Source organism: Argiope bruennichi, chromosome 11 (genome assembly GCF_947563725.1).
Source record: "Argiope bruennichi chromosome 11, qqArgBrue1.1, whole genome shotgun sequence".
NCBI lineage: Eukaryota > Metazoa > Arthropoda > Arachnida > Araneae > Araneidae > Argiope > Argiope bruennichi.
In genome coordinates, this window is record NC_079161.1 from 75,845,040 (window position 1) to 75,862,748 (window position 17,709).

General features: G+C 31.6%; 1 protein-coding gene across 1 annotated transcript in view; it reads right to left on the reverse strand.

The window, feature by feature from the left end:
* LOC129957177 (carbonic anhydrase-related protein 10-like) overlaps positions 1–17,709 on the reverse strand; it is a 765,422-nt gene that overhangs the window by 45,479 nt on the left and 702,234 nt on the right. Inside the window, exon 8 of the mRNA XM_056069369.1 lies at positions 12,128–12,259. Coding sequence (XP_055925344.1) covers positions 12,128–12,259 — 132 coding nt within the window. The remainder of the gene's footprint in view (positions 1–12,127; positions 12,260–17,709) is intronic.

Genomic DNA, 17,709 nt, shown 5'->3' on the forward strand with positions numbered 1-17,709 from the left:
TTCTAGGGGTCGTTGATCAACACAAATCCCAGGACCCGTTCTCCAATCCAAAATTTAAAGCCAAATACTCTTTCATTGATTTCAGTTTAACTCTATATAGCTAGCAAATTTTGACAAACTGTAATTACAAAACACTTACTTACAAATCAATTTCTAAAAAGATGGTTTGCGTATTAAAAAATTATGTATTGTAATTAATTTTAAACAAATAGTAAAAGAAAATGAAAAGCTTTTATTTGAACTCTGTCTAATTAATATTTAATAGCAGAATGGAATGATTTTAAAATTCATTTAAAATTCATAAAATTCATTTAAAGCTCAACGTTTTTTGTTATGAAATAAAAAATTAAAAAAATAACGTAAGAGCAAATAGAAAATAACTTGATACAAAACTTGCAAATGGTAAATAAAAATTAATGTTACCGGAATAATGTTCCAAAATATTTTAGAACTTTTTCACTGTAATTTTATATTACTATATTTTAATATAATCACCATACGTTTGGTGCAGCATAGCCATGTCTGGCTTTTGCGCCATTAAAATCCAACAAACCAACCAAAAAACCATAATGTTCGAAAACTAATGTAAAAAATACTTGATTTTAATTTAAATAATTCAATTGTAGAACCTTTAAAAATGATTAAATAACTTTGAAAATAACCGCAAAGGAAATCTCGAGGCTTAGCCCACCTAAAGAAGTAGAGCCTAATAACCCTGCCTAACGAGGATTTAAAAAAATATAATTTAAAAAGATTTTGTAAAGATGATTTTCTATATGACGATATTCGATTTTAATGAACCAATTGAATAGGATGGGAATCTATATAAAATCAAACGCCATTTAAAAGGAGGGTTTTCTTCAATCCAAAGTTGAAGAAGATGCCTTTCTGTTTCTACATGAAGATGATGAATTTCCAATAATTCACCAAATATAAAATCATTAATATTTTGATTCATACGAAAATAAAATAAAAAAAAAAATATCTGAAGGTTCGAAAATAACAAAGACATCTCAGCGAAAATAACAAAAGATATTTCAAGGTTCAGGCCCTTAAAGAAGTAGGGCCCTAGAAAATCTGATACTTTCACTATTTATCGATAACCCTCTCTGCCAAAATAGTAATAAATAAACTCAAAAGGATTTTGAAATCATTGACGATATTCGATTTTAATGAAAAAAGTGAAAAGGATGAGATTCTGAACAATTAAATTAAACTCCATTTAAAAGGATATTTTACTTTAACGCAAATGTCCTATTTCAAAAAATTATTTATACATGAAGATGATTTTAGAATAATTCACCAATTATTCAATCATTAATATTTTGATTCATATACAAATACCATAAATTCTCAACTGCTGAAAAGTTAATTTTAAAATCTACAATTGACCTCTTATTTAGGCATTATTTTCAATCTGGCTCTTGACCTTCGACTTCGCCAAACTCCCCTTTCGAATGCCTCTGGTCTAATTATTGGCTGCCAAGCACCCCTTCTTCCCCGTCAGACTACTTGGCCATAATTCTATTAGGGGTGTCGAAAGCTTTCAATGGGGAGCCTCACAATGGGCAGCTCGATCGTCCCTCCTTTGTCGGCTGAGAACAGGCATTAATCAGCCTCCCCTCCCTTTTCGAGTTGTGGACAACAAATGTGCAGACGATCTGGGAAAGTCGAAGAGGAATGTGACATTATGTCGAGTGTACGATCAATGGTGTGACTCTGGGATTATCTGATACTGGTTGCTAAGGCAAAAGGATCAATTGCAACGGAGTCGGAGACAAGGATTGCTGGATGGGGAGTGCTGTGTTGGGGAACTGAGATTTTTGGGGGGTGTTCCGAGCTAAGAGGATATCAATCATATCGTAAAGAGTGGGCGCGAAACGACCCAGTTCAAAGACGCCAATAGGTATTAACCCTTTAAACTGAAATGACGAGTCCAATTCGCCATGAGCAAATTGACAATGACGAAGAGCACCCATCAGAGAGTATTGCGAGTTTTGGCTTTTTATCAAAAGTATTAATTACAAAAAAAAAAAAAAAAAACATTTTTTAAATGAAAAATAAAACCCTAGATTTTCTATATCAATTTCTCATCTTAAATTTAAGAAAATTAAATTGTCTGTCTGAACACTGCTGCATTTCAAAGGGGTGAATGATGGAAGGCCCAACGATAAAGTATTCTTTTTCCTATCCTCCCCCACCCCCATGTTATTTTTCTTTAAATAATGAAATTGACACATTCACATCGTGTTTTCATAACACTTTCCATTTCCAAGATTAAAATTTAGGACGTAAATAAGCTATTTCTCTCTGAGTCTTTTTGTTGTTGTTGTTGTCAGCGCCAAACATTCAATCACAGGAAACTAAAATAAATAGTAAATGCTTATAGTCGAAAGTTAGTAAAACTTAATGGATATTAAAACATGGCGAAATTCTAAACCTTTCAGTGGAATTGCACAAACTGAAAAGCAAAACTAAGCTCTTCCAATTAAGGCAAAATGGAAGCCTAATTTCAAAAGTTTGAGATAGGTGTTTAAAAATATAATGTTTCTCAATCTTTAAATGGAACAATATCAAGCAAAAATCCAAGGAATAAAAATAGATACATAGAATTTCTCAGCGCTATCTGTAAGGTTGAGCAAAGTTCGAAAATATCCACTCTCGTGTTAAATCCCAACTTCTGTTTTGACGTCTAGTGACTAAAATATGCCTTTTTTATGCTAATTATGAAAAATAATTAGCTATGTTTAGAATTACGTAAACTTCACGTTCTATTTACATTTTCTTAAATGTGTGATAACGATAAGATCAATACTTTCAGATCTTCAATATGTATTGCGCTGTTTCATTATATTCTCCCTTCAAGTGACAAATGGAAATTGTTTTTATTATTTTCTTTCATTAATTGTTTCTATTTTGTGTTTGGCGATGCATTTAATTTTTTTATTAATAGATCAAAACTAATCATAGTTTGTGATTAGTTTTGATATGAGTGCTCGCAAAGTTTTTAATTTCTGGTATATGAAGTATAGATAAAGTATTGTAATCGTTTAAAAAATCGAATTCAAGATTCTAACGAATCAAAGCGTTCGAAAAACAAATTTTTTATTATTATGTTTGTCTGTCTGTCCATCAGTCTCCGAGGACGATAACTCAAAACCATCGTGAGCTAGAAGGCTGAAATTTGGTATACGGTCTTTACACCAAATTTGCAGATATGTATAAAATTTGGGACGAAATGCACTCAGAGGAAATCTGTCCTTCCTACTATTTGAATACATTTAACGCGATAATTACGAAGTGGAGGGGGCTAGATAGATAAAATTTGATTCATTGATTTAGTATCTAAAATGTAGATACTGTCAAATTTGAAATCAAATCAGTCAATTGGCTGTCTCTCTGTCAATCTGTACTTTCACAAGTATGTAAACGCGATAATTCTAAGACGCAATGCGATGACCTAAATATATCAAACTTGGTATGTACTTTTTGTCGAAATTTTTAAATCTGTGTAAGATATTGGTCCCAATGAATAGAATTTTACGAGTCACTCTGGAATAAAAAAAGACTTAAACATTGTTATTAATTTTGTTACTTTCTTCGTAAGTTGATTCTGAAGTTTAATAGAATTCTTATCATGTTTTAAGTGTTTTGACACCATATTAAAATAAGGAAATTCCAGTTAAGGAAAGAATAACATTAAAAATTAGAATTTTTATTTTTTAAAATCAAAGATATACTTTATAATACTCAACAGTTTATATGATATTTGATCCCAGATTGTATGGAGCACGCTATAAGAAAAATTATCTGTTCATTTGCAATCCGCCATTTTTACATTAAGTCTCATTTAAATTTTTGTATTAACGGAAAACACCGCAAGAAAAGAAAACAATGATAGAACACCCAAAAATCATTTCAGATCAGAAGTGTATGTTTTAGAGTGTAGCAGATAAGAATGTATAATAAGTCAACCAACTGACTCTCCAACCCGCCACGAAGGCACACGAATTTAAACCATAAAACTGAATGACCGGACCGCCGCGACAGCAACACTGGCGGGAACTATGGTTGAGTCCTAAGGGCCATCACCGGCCACGGTAAAACCCTCCCCGAAGGAAGTACGTCCCATCATCGATGAGAGGAGTCAGATCCCCCCACCTATTTGTGTACCCTCCAGGGTGGCGAGATCTAACCCCCATGCCTAAAGCATCGCATCTTCATTTCGAATGCCCCCCCGGGGGTTAAGTATGTACAATAAGCAGATCCATATTTTCTGTAGCAAAGACGAATCTTGGGACTATGCATTTCGGGACATAAATTAAATAAATGACAAGGAAATATAGGCAAACAGCTGCAATATTCATAAAAGCGCAAATATTACTTTATATCTTTGTAAAAGATGGACCAGTATATACAAACAGTTTTGCTCAGTATAAACATAATGAATTGCTGTATTGTAATTCGATCAGAGCCGAAATATGTCTGAACTAGAAATCCAATTCAGCGAGTAGAATGAAAATATTCAGTATTTAGAGCACTGTTGAAAAATAAATAAATAAAAATGAATGAGTGTGTGTGGTCACTCTACAAGCTAGACCAGTTGAACAAGAACTACAAAACTATCACTTTTGAAGGTAGAAACTTTGAAAGGTAGAAAAGGGCTTCTCTGACCTTTTCTTTTTAAAAAAAATTATTAGAATTTTACTTAAAAAATAAACAAAACGTTGAAGTTTTTCCGTGATAACATCCAAAATAATAAAAGTATTTTTACGTCATGTTAAAATTTTTAAAAATTGCATTTTTAGTGATTTTGCTATAAATTTTTTATATTTAATCAAAGTATAAAATATATTTTAAGTATATTTTGTCTGAATTGTAAGAATTCTGGACGAATGTTAAATCCGTCACAAATGACAATATGAAACTTATGAATTCTAGAGGAAAATCGACGTTGTTGATAATGTTCGTTATTAAGATTGCAGATATTTTTTTTAGTTTTTGTTTTATAGCCTTGATTATAAAAAATCCTATTCTTAACACAAATCAATATTCATGAAGCAGAATTTAGGGAAAAAAAAGCGATTTATTTTTTCAATTCTTGAAAGATTTATATTCAAAATATGCTTTTAAGATGCAGAAAAAATTTTAATTTTACAATGATTATAAGTTAAAAATTAGTTTACATTTTTGAACGGTTAAAAACATCTGAGCCATATCTGTTTTTTTACAAATTTTAGAGACGGTGACAGGAAATTAAGGAATTGTATAATGATGGTATTATACAGTTCATGTATTTCATTGTATTTCTATTAACATGAATGGTATAATATTTCTGAAATGGTATGAATTATATATCTATCAAACTTTGAAACTTAAAAAATATCTACTAAAGAATCCATTAAGATCAAGTTACGTAAAATATTGTTACGAAATTTCCGGGGTTCATTTGGATAGTGGAAGTTATATGGTGTGGAGAACGCTCAATCACCAGGTGGCAGTAGAAAATAAAACAACGACGTTTATTTACACGAAGACACACAGGACAGAACAAAGACGACAACTATATACAGCACAGAAGACGATTATCTTCAGCCGAGACGTGCAGCATACAACAGTATACACAGCAGCTCCACTCCGTCACTGCTCCGCTTTTCTCTGGAAGGCCAGTTCTTTACCGTCGATTCCGATACTCTTCGACTCCAATGGTCCACGACTCAATTCACCACTGGTTCACGACGACTACTACTCTTTCGCTTCCTACTACTCTTCGACTCCGCTGGTTCGCGACTCAATTCACGACGACTGTACTCTCTGTCGATCCCGACGACTCTACTCGATCGCTTCCGACTATTCTACCACTACTGGGTCACGACTTAATTCACCGTCGACTCCCCGGCAGCTGCAGCTCCTTTTATAGGTCTCAGGAGGCGGGGCTAGAAGCCTCTCAACCAATCAGGAACGTTCGAGGCGTAACTCGGTTCCTACTGGACGGTCGGAAACTTCTCGATGTTTTGGGTATAATCTATTTTGGCGCCAAAATCGCCAAATGGTCGCTAAGTTTGTCGCCAAGCTCTGGGATCTCCTATGGAACCCACTATGCTGGTAAGTCGTATCAAGGTTTCGTAACAATATTTTATTGATAATTTTAACGACCATTAATTCCAAGGAACCAGCTATCACCAATGCCTCAAATCAAGGTAATAAATAGGCTGAATTTTTTTTCGAGCAAAACTCAAAACATTTTTATGAACTAAGTAGTGTTGTGTTTAAAATATATATATATATATATATATATATATATATATATATATATATATATATATATATATATATATATATATATATATATATATATATATATATATATATATATATATATATATATATATATATATATATATATATATATATATATATATATATATATATATATATATATATATATATATATATATATATATATATATGTTTTGTTGAAAAAAAAAATTCTTTTACTCTACCGTACTGTAAATAAGGACCTTGAATTCTGTTTCTTTTAATTTTTTTCTTCTTCTTTTGTGCTCAGAATTACAATTTAAAAAAAAAAAAAGAAGAAAAACCTATATTTATGCATCCTTTTAAATAATATATAGGGTTAGCTATCTAAAAATATATAGCACTAGCCAAAATAAAATTGCACAGAATTAAAAAAAAAAGCATCATAGAATTATTCATTTAAGACCTTTTTACTATTAGAAAATTAGAAATCTTTACATTTCAGACACCCAAAGAATAATTCGAAGATTTTAGAAAAGATAAGGATTGAAACTTTTACAATTGCTTCCGTTAAGAATCTCAGTAATTAGATCGGAATGTAGTCGTATCCAAGATCTCAAATTATCACGTAGCAGCCTTTTGTACATTTGCGTTTTGTCGATCACTAGCGAATACGAGAAACATGACCGGAATAACCATCCTGAATATGAATTATATGATAGCGTATTATCTTTCCCTCCAACATGATGCAAGACAAATACCAAGGAAATAGCCCCATTTCCATTCATTGGAGGCCGCGAACAACTCATTTGCTACCGAACATCATTGTTCCTGGGCTGTGCTGCCATCCACCAAGTAATGTCCTTTTAAAAGAGGTATTGAATAGAAATGACCGTTTAAAACTGGCCATAAATTGCCGTATTTGCATTCAGCGCCATCTGGGGAGTCACTATTCAACTCTTCTAGTATTAGCTCTGTCTTCATATTCGTATTGAACATATCTGAAGGAAGATTTAGGGCTACCTTCTACCGGAAAATTTTGTAAATTCACGATGCTCCAGGGAGACATCGGCTGGAGGGGGGTTGGGGGTTGGACGGGAGGGTTTGTTTCCTTAAAGAAGTAAAAGAGGGGGAATGCTGTCTCACTATAAAAGTCTCTCAAAGCCCAAACCATGTTTTGTTCGGAGCCTTAGAGAAATAAAGCTTCTGTTTCCTCGAAGGGGAAAGGCGGGAAAAAACGTTGCAGAAGCGGTCCGGTCAGCACTAAAAAGTGGGAAAATTCTCCTTTTAGTGCTGAGGGCTCGGGTTTTTAATGCCTCTTAAAAGGGCCCTAAATTGCACTTTTCTGTTACCTGCCTGGTTTTAAGTGCTGCTCTGATAGGGTTTATTTTTGGCTGGATTGAGAAGGAAAGGGAAATATAGAAGAATACGATGTGACTTCACGTAGACTCTAAAATTATATTTTTTTTTCTAAATATTGCTTCAGTTTGTGTGTGATACGCGATACCTTTTTGACATTAACATTGTAAAACACTGTATCGAATTCCATTTTTGAATCAGTTCAATTAACACTTTTTTGTTAAAATTGAAATAACAACAACAACAAAGGATGCTTTTCTACAGATTATATGAATTTCTAAAATTTATTGAGAGCACAAAAATGAATCGAAATCTCATGGTTGCCTTATATCACTAACACCAATGTCATATGTACTTACCAGAAAGCAAGAGAAATAATTATACAGAAAAATAAATTATACATTGATTTATATTTATAATTAGGAACCATTTCCAAAATATAGCTACTATCGCTTGAGAAAAAGAGTATAAAATTATTTAAAATATATATGAAATAAATATGTAGTCTACTGTGTAGCGGTAAGGAATTTATTTAAACATGCAAAGAAATTCAGACTTTTAGTTGCAGTTTCCGATAGCTAAACTAAATGTAACAAATAGTTCCTGTGGCTAGGAAGTCCAGAGCCTTTTCCATCTAAACTGGAATTAGAATATCAAAATTATTTCTAGACATAGTTTTCGTATTCTTACAAAAGGACGTTTAATATTCTAAGCTATACCTATCAAAGACAGTAGGTAGATAAAGATTGACAAAAGTTGATATAGTGTTGTTGGATGAAAATTTAGAGGTCGTTACAAGGTCATTTAATTGGTCATTTTAATTGCATCTAAACATGAAGTAATATATTGGGTGGTCACAAACTTCTTTTCCTGATTGAAAAAATTAATATAAAACTACCATTGAATAAAATATAGTAAACTCTTTAATATGGAAAAGTTGTGTTCTTGATTTTTACTTTTTAATCCAATTGATGACATTGCTAATGCAGAAATGGTGATTTTATATTAGATCGTTATAAAAATGGCGTCAATGACATATACGCTCATCAGATATTATTCTATACTTTGTTTTGTTTTGTTTTTGTTTTTACAAAAAGGACAAAATAGTTGTAGATCTAATTGAAAATGTTGATATATTCAACGTTAAGATTGTAGAAATTGTATCAAATGTGACAGCCGAAAAGTTGAAAAATATATGGTGGGATACTTCTGTTGATACTGCTTCGTTCAGTGGTGGCAGTTTATACAATAAGAAAAAGAAGTGCCATCTGTACTTACTATCAGAAATGGCTAACCTTATTCTTTTTGAAAATACCTTAAGAATGAATGATAAATTCATACGTTATAACCATGTATCGTTAATGAATACTGTGTCTAAGAAATGCATTTGCTCTTTTACACCATCTGCACTTATTGCCTGAAATGGTTAAATCATATTCTGTTAAAAGATACCAGAAGAATAAATGATAACGCCATATCGTTATAACAATATTGTTAACGATTACTGACTCTCAGAAATGTATTTATACTTTTACACCAACCGTACATACTAACTGAAATGGTTTTGGGGACCGCGGTGGCCTGGTGGTAATGTCTTGGTCTCGGAACCGCAGGGTTTCAAATTCGTGACCCGATTCCACCGAAAAACCGTCGTGTAAGTGGGTCTGGTACATGTTAAAACCGTCCGGGCCAAACATCCTACCGTTGGTGTGGGTGGCGCGGAGAGGGGGGTGCCAGTTCAGGTGTCGTCCTCGTCATCTGATCGCGATTCAAAGTTACGTTTTTTAAGTAGTCTTTTTAAACCTGTTTTCGACCGATTATTTTAAACGATTCATTTTATTTTCTTAGTGTTTGATGCATTTAAAATGAAACATTGTTAATGAATCGATCTGTTCATGATGAATCTGAGAAAATTTTGTTGACAAATTCTTGAGATATTACATAAATTAAGAAAGATATTCTTCAGTGCCCATAAAGTTTAAACCCTCAGTGACTCTATTATCAGTAATTATATTATTAAAAAAAATGCTTTGTTTCAGTAAAAAATATTATTATATTAATTGCAGATTTACACTTTAATTTAAAGCATAAATTCTACGAGGGGTAACAGAAAATGAGAGAGATACATATCACGTTATGACTGAAGGCCTTTATAATATTATGAGTGAATTATATGACTATCAAAATTTGAAGTTTTAAAATATTTTACTGAAGAATCTATCAAAGTTGGAATTGCGTAAAATATTTAATGGTACAACCGGAGTTTAACCCCCTTCTTGGCGCAATTTTTAAAAACCGCCAACAACGGCCTAGCGAAATGTTCAAAAGCAAAGGAGCAGATGTTCAATTATAGTGCATAAGAAAGATTGCCAACTTTGGCGCGTTATTGCAACTTGGCGAAGAAAGGGGTTAAACTCCGGTTCAACCTATTTAATTATTAAAATTTAAGCGAACATTAAGATTGGCGAACCGTCTGGTCGCCAAAGGCGGCTAGTTAGTAAATAATTGCGCACCCTTTCCGACGATAGTAAGATCTCTCTCATCGACGATTTTCAGAAATTTGGTTTTGGCAGAATTTATCTCCCTGTGGCATTTGAAGATCATTTATGACATTTGATTTTATTCCCTTCTTTAGTTTTAGGCGCAAATTTTCAAAACAGTAAGAATTATTTTATATCCTCTTTACATATTTCGTCGGAGCATTTTCGTTGTGATACATCTTCTCCAACTCTTTATTGGTCATGACTTTGGGGCATCGAAAAATAAAAAAATTTGTGGTTATATCATGATAAAATAATGATGTAAAAACTGAAAGACCCAAAGTTTGCTGATTTGTTGTTTAATTTATGAAATAAGGGGTGGTAAATATACTTACCACAGATAGTTCAGGGGAAAGTGTAAGTATACTTATCACTGAGTATCAAGTGTGAAAATATCATCGAATGTTAACTGGTAAATATGTTTCCCACTTAAATTTAGGTCACTTAAATCCACTTTATTCTTCCTTTTTAGTCAGAAATCTTGGAATCGATCCGGCTTCGAATTCAGTAAAGTCTTATATTAAAGTTTATTACTTTTGAATTTAATAGGACGTTTGGGCGGATTGCTGCATTGCAAAAAAATAAAACTGTTGTAATCTGATGCAATTTTATTAATAACATCTTAACAAAGTTTTGCGTTAAAAAAATAAACTACAATATTTAAATAATAAATGCATCAAAAATGAAGTCAAAGTATGCATAAACCATTAATAGGAAGATTCAGAATTTCAAGAAACTTCAACGGCATCAACAGTTTTTATTCATTTTTAAAAAGGAATGTTGAATTAAAATAAATTCAACAACAAATATTGATAATTAAATGTAAGAATATCTTAGATACAACGCAGTGGTGTTTCATGTATGAAAACTTATCCGAGAGTTAAAGTTCAAAGGCAAACGCTGGAATTTAATGTCGTTACGAAAACTCTCGCACTTTGAACGAATAAAGGTAAACATATTTACCACTTGTGAATTTAAATGATATTTAACTATATACAATGAATTCCGGAGTGAATAAAGCAGCTTAATTTAATGTTAGCATCCTATTTATCATTTTAAAATACTTTTTGAGTCCTCATAGAATATCTTTTCCAGGTGTTAAGCATATATGTATATTAGAGAACCAAAAAGGGCTAAATTTGATCAATTTGTACCGCTAAAGGTAAAGTAATATTACTATTATTTTAGAAAGCAACAATAAATTACTTTCTGTAAATAAAATAACAGGAAACTGAGCATTGTTTTAAAAAAAATCCATAATTGTTGAGAAACCTATGAATTTTATACGCTTAAACTAATGTGAGCTTAAAATAGAATTATTACTATTTTTTTATATCAACATACGTTTTCAGTTGTTATGCCTGAATGTCCAACAACAGATCTGTAAAAATACATAATTGAAAATCAAAGGCAGATTAAAAAAACACCTGAACACATTACTCACATTTCTCATAACAGCATGAGATCCTTTTATCACTCGCAATTGTGCCATCTTCCACTTACTCACACAACTCGAAATCAATGGAGTAATTTATTCACAGGTTATTAGACATGGCGGGACGAGAATTAAATTGTACTGAAGCTGAATTACCTGAATAGTATAGGAATGTTGAACCATATGAAAGGCACACATATTGTCTTCCACAACGAGCTCTGAATTAACTTTTCTAGTTTATTAATATTTTTAGACTATCTGTATCTAGTATCTTAAATGCTAAACCATATTCTATTAAAAGATACCAAAAGAATAAACCGATAGCTTCATATTTACAATAACACCATCATAATGAATAAATAGCACTACACTAATTCCTAGGAAGACATTCTTTCATCTTTGACTACCTGAAGGCTCGCAAAGTCGACAATAGAAACAAAAAATCATGGGGGAAACTGATGAGGAAGATGCGTTGAGGCTGATTAGAGAAGCCTCTTCTTCCTGGTAGCAATCAACCGGATGAGAAGGAACTTACCGATGATCGATTGAAATCAATGTTGGTCCTCACCACCCGGTGATGAATGAGCTGAGCCGGCCTGTAGTTGTTGCCCAAAGGAGCTTTAGGGTTACTCTGGTCTCCCTGAAACAGTTTCCTGAGGGCATACAGCTGAAAGAGACAGAAACGTGTTTTAGATGTATGAATTAATATTGTTTCAATATATATTGCATAAAAGTAGCTAGTTTCCTGAGGGCATACAGCTGAGAAAGGCAGAAACGTGTTTCCGATGTATGAACTTACTATTGTTTGGATATGTTGCATAGAAGCACTTAGTTTTCTTTTATACACTCTTTTATATAATCAGCTTATTAATAAATTTCATGTTCGTAAAATTACGTTAATGTAAATTTATGATTAATATTTCTCTTGTTTCCTTAATGTACAACTCCCTGAAACAATTTCCTGAGGGCATACAGCTGAAAGAGACAGAAAAATGTTTTACATGTACGATTTTACTATTGTTTGAATATGTTGGATAGAAGCACCTAGTTTCCTTTTATACACCCTTTTATTAAATCAACTTATTTATAAATTTCAAATGTGTACAGATGTAAATTTATAATCCATATTTCTCCGGCTTTCTATATGTAAAGGAATCCTGTAACTTCGCAAAATTTTCTGCTGTGGCAATAAAATATATCGGTATTTTCAGAATTTATACTAATAAATTAATTTTAAAGAAATCGACTCAGCTTGAATATCTCCATCTGGCGGCAAATCTAAAAAATATATTAAAATTTTATATTTATTTATAATAATAAATTATGAAATGTGTTAAAGATAAAAATGTTTAGAGAAAGTGAATCATGAAAAAAAAAAAAAGTTTTATAAAATATTGTTTCGAAATATTTTTCATCAAGAACTCACCCCCCCCCCACACACACAATTTGAATTGTTGACATATATCAGATGAATTTGGACAAAATCAGCAAATGTATTGTTTGCCAACGGAATCTAAAACCCTCCGCGCTTTTGCGCAAGCGTTAGGATGGGTTTAATTCTGCAAAATAGGGGTGAGAGGAAAGAAGGAAGGAAGAGATGTTTACATTTAACAAGAAAGTAAATTCCGGAAATGCGCACATCCTTTTGTGTGTCACCCCTTATTGAGATAGAATCGTCGAAAAGGCAGATTAAAAAAACACCTGAACACAAAAGCGGTTGTCCAAGGATTCTGAAACGAGCAGTACACAACATTCGTCTTTATACAAAAAAAAAAAAAAAAAAAAAAAAAAAAAACCTTGTAGTTTCGAATTTTTCTAGTTTACCCTTATTCGGAACTTCTGTACAATCCAGTTTTAGCAAAATTGAAGTGCTCAGGAGCCGTGCAAAGAATATTTTACAGAATGTTATTCAATACTGCAATAGAGAAACAGACAAAAGGGGAGTAAATTATACCGGCTCACATTCTACAAAACGCGCCATTCAATGCTTTTCTATCAATGCCTTAAAAAAGAAGAATTTCCGAGAGACAAATCGCAGCTTTCCTACATACGCACAAAAAAGCAGAAAAAGATATTTTTGTGAAAAAAACAATCAAACATTAGATGCTGAAATTGGTTGTAGGATTGTTCAGACCAACTCTGCAATAATTTTATGTTTATATAACACATCTCTTTAAATTACTTCCTGTTTAAAAAAAATATGGCCTTTGGCATAAATCTTTTTTTTTTTTTTATAAATTAACTAACAAATTTTAAGTAGAAAAATCTGCTGGTATTAAATTTTAAATTTATGTTTAAGCCATTTACTGCTAATAAAAATGGTTCTTAGAGTATTTTCGTGTAAATTTGTGTCCTTTTCAAGAAATTTCGGACGTTGCTCGCAATCATAATACTTCCTTATTCCATGGATAATCTAGATTATTGCTAAATGCAAACATCCATATTTTGTCTCGCCACTTTCTTTGTGAATTGAAGCCTTCTTGGAGCATGCGGTAAAGTGTGGAAGGTTTCCATATCTGAAAATAGACAGTATGCCTTTATATTTATCCAAACGTGATAAAAGCTGCATTAATAAAAATTTTTATGTGACACTGATAGTAATAAAATAAATTTGCAACAAATTTTGGAATCAGTAACTGAGAGATGATTAGTGCTACATGATTTTCTTTCATATATTGCGAAGCATCAAAACCGAAATGTAATATCACTGACTCTCCGACCCTCCCGAAGACACACGGATAGTAAATACTGAATGACCGGTCCGTCGCTACAGCAACACTGGCAGGAATTGTGGCTGAGTCCTAAGGGCCATCACCGGCCACGGTACAACCCTTCCCGAAGGAAGGAAGTCCCGTCATCGATAGGAGGAGCCAGAACCATACCTATTTATGCATCTTTCAGGATCCAACCACCATGCCGGAAGCATCTCATTTTTCATATAAACTTAATAATTCTGAAACGTAAAATGCTGTATAAATTAAATTTACTATGTGGCATTGACACCGATAAAAGAAATTTGTAACAAATTTTGGACCCACTGGCTAAGAGACGATTAGTGCTACAAGATTTTTTTTCATATACTACGAAGTATCAAAAACGAAATGTAAGTTCACCGGAGAGCCATCCCACGGACTTCTATGAATGCAATCATGCAGGCTCGTTTAAAATATATAAATAAAATAACAAAAAACAAGAACAACAATAATCTAAAGAAAATTAATTTTCTGCTACATATAATATGCCTTTATATAAACTTGATAATTCTGAAATGTAAAATGCTGAATAAATTAAATTTATTATGTGGCATTGTCAGCGTTAAAAGAACTAGAAGAACAACTAGAACTAAAAGAACAAATTTTGGAACCAGCTAGCTAAGTACTCCCCCCGGGGGAAAACTGAAATGTAAGCGATCAACTTAGATCGAAAAACAATCCCACGGATTTTTATAAATATAATCATGCAGGCTTGATTAAAATAAATAAACGAAAAAAAAACAGTAATCCAATGAAAATTTAATTTTCATCTGAAAATATATAAAGCATCATCGGTAAAACCCCATCCATTTATCAGGGACATCATTTATTTGCATTCCAGTAGCTTTCAGATGGATTTCTATAAATATCTTACAGATTATTTTTAATCAGTTATTATTTAGAAGATTGTGAAGATATTTTTCTCTCATTTAAATTTAAATCGTAATCTTTTCTAGAAAATTAGTTTCGTTTACATGATTATTTTATTTCATTTACTTGCAGGTTACAGTTTTCTTATTTTGTGTGGGTGGTTAAACGCCTACATAAAAACTTCACTACACATCCTTGCACAGAGGATTTTACGTACAATTCATTTTACTTTCATAAAGCAGAGTGCAATTTCATTGGTTAGAAATGAAGATAAAAATAGACATAGAGTATCGAAATAGTTGATTTGAAAACGATGTTACAGATAATATTATATTTTTGTTTTTATTTAGAAATAAGTTTTATTAAGTAATTTTGGATTTAATTATCCGTTATTTTTGCACTTACATTAAAACATAAATATAATTTTTACCAGCTGTTGTTATTTTATATCAAAATGCTTTTTTGTATCTGAAATGTCAAACGTATCAAGTTCAAGCTATTTAAAATAAGTTTTGAATTTCAGAAATAAAAACAGTGAAATGAATTTCTCTCTTTTCCTTGTTTTATTATTACTTTCTAGGTATGCGCAGTTTGGAAAGAGAAAGTATTGCAATTCTAGAAAAAAAAAATAATTCGATATTTTGATGAATTTTTACTTTTCAGATAGACATCACAGAATTCGAAAAATACATTTTTCGAATTATTTTTTCTTGTTTGACTGTGAACATGAAGACTACTCAAAAATATGTTGGGCAAGAAGCACGAAATTTGGTAATGGTCTTTAAGCCAAATTTGTAAACTTTTATCCAAATATGAATTCAAAAAGTAAGTCGTAGGAAATCTGTCACTTTGACTAATTAAATATGATAACTGAGTTTAACTAATGATATGACTAGTTTAGTTTAACTAATGACATGATTAATTCGGTTTGACTAATTAAGAAATTGAATATGATAATTGAGTTTGACTAATGATATGACTAGTTTAGTTTAACTAATGACATGATTAATTCGGTTTGACTAATTAAGAAATTGAATATGATAATTGAGTTTGACTAATGATATGACTAGTTTAGTTTAACTAATGACATGATTAATTCGGTTTGACTAATTAAGAAATTGAATATGATAATTGAGTTTGACTAATGATATGACTAGTTTAGTTTAACTAATGACATGATTAATTCGGTTTGACTAATTAAGAAATTGAATATGATAATTGAGTTTGACTAATGATATGACTAGTTTAGTTTAACTAATGACATGATTAATTCGGTTTGACTAATTAAGAAATTGAATATGATAATTGAGTTTGACTAATGATATGACTCATTGAGTTTGACTAATGATATGACTCATTGAGTTTAACTAATGATATGATTAATTCAATTTGACTAATTAAGTAATTGAATATGATAACTGAGTTTGACTAATGATATGATTAATTGAGTATGACTAATGATATGACTCATTGAGTTTAACTAATGATATGATTAATTCAGTTTGACCAATTAAGTAATTGAATGATAATTGAGTTTGATTAATGCCATGACTCATTGAGTTTAACTAATGATATGATAAATTGAGTTTGACTAATTAAGTAATTGAACATGATAATTACAAAATATAAACAACTAGATAGAGGAAATTTAGTACACTGTTTTAACACTTAAAGTCTAGATACGTGACAAATTTTGAACTACATTCATCAAGGAGTTGCTGTACCACCTGTTGGATTGTACTTAGGCAAAGCATGTAAACGCGATAGCTTAAAAACAAAACAACTTTCATAAACTAAAGTTAGCATGCAGTTTTAGCTTTAGCATATAAAGTGTAGATGTTTATCACATTATATTTCAAATTGGACAAATGATTAATTGTCTATTGGTATGCACATTCGCATGGATGAAATACATGATAATTCAGAAATGCCACAATCTAAATAAATCAGATTTGATATGTGATATTAGAAAATTGTACTTTTTCCGTCAAATTTTGGCCATAAAACATTTGTTATAAAAAAAGGCAAAATTGTGATCATAAAAAGGGCAGAGAAAATGCATATTCGCTTTTTCTTTTCAATAGTGTGATGAAGAAGACATTCATCTGTAGGCTTCTCAAAAATAAAAATCTGAGCACTTTCGACTTTTACAGAACTGCTCAAAATCCCAACTTTTATGTGGGAAGTTTCCATGATATGATTTCCATGAATGTGTGTGAAAGTTTCCATGATAAGAATTCAATTTCTTTGCCTTTTTACATTGTTTTTATTTTTCAGGTTGATTTGAAATCTATAAAATATCATGCAACTGAGAAAGAATCAGCTGATGGAAACAACTATATTTGAAAACTGTGAAAATCAACAAAATAATAACTAAAAGAAATTATTTTTAATTATTTCTTTGTCTCTTTCGGACATCGATATGGTGACTTGTTTCGACATCGATATGGTGAAACAATGTTTGTCCTACATTGAAATCGCATTCTTCGGTATT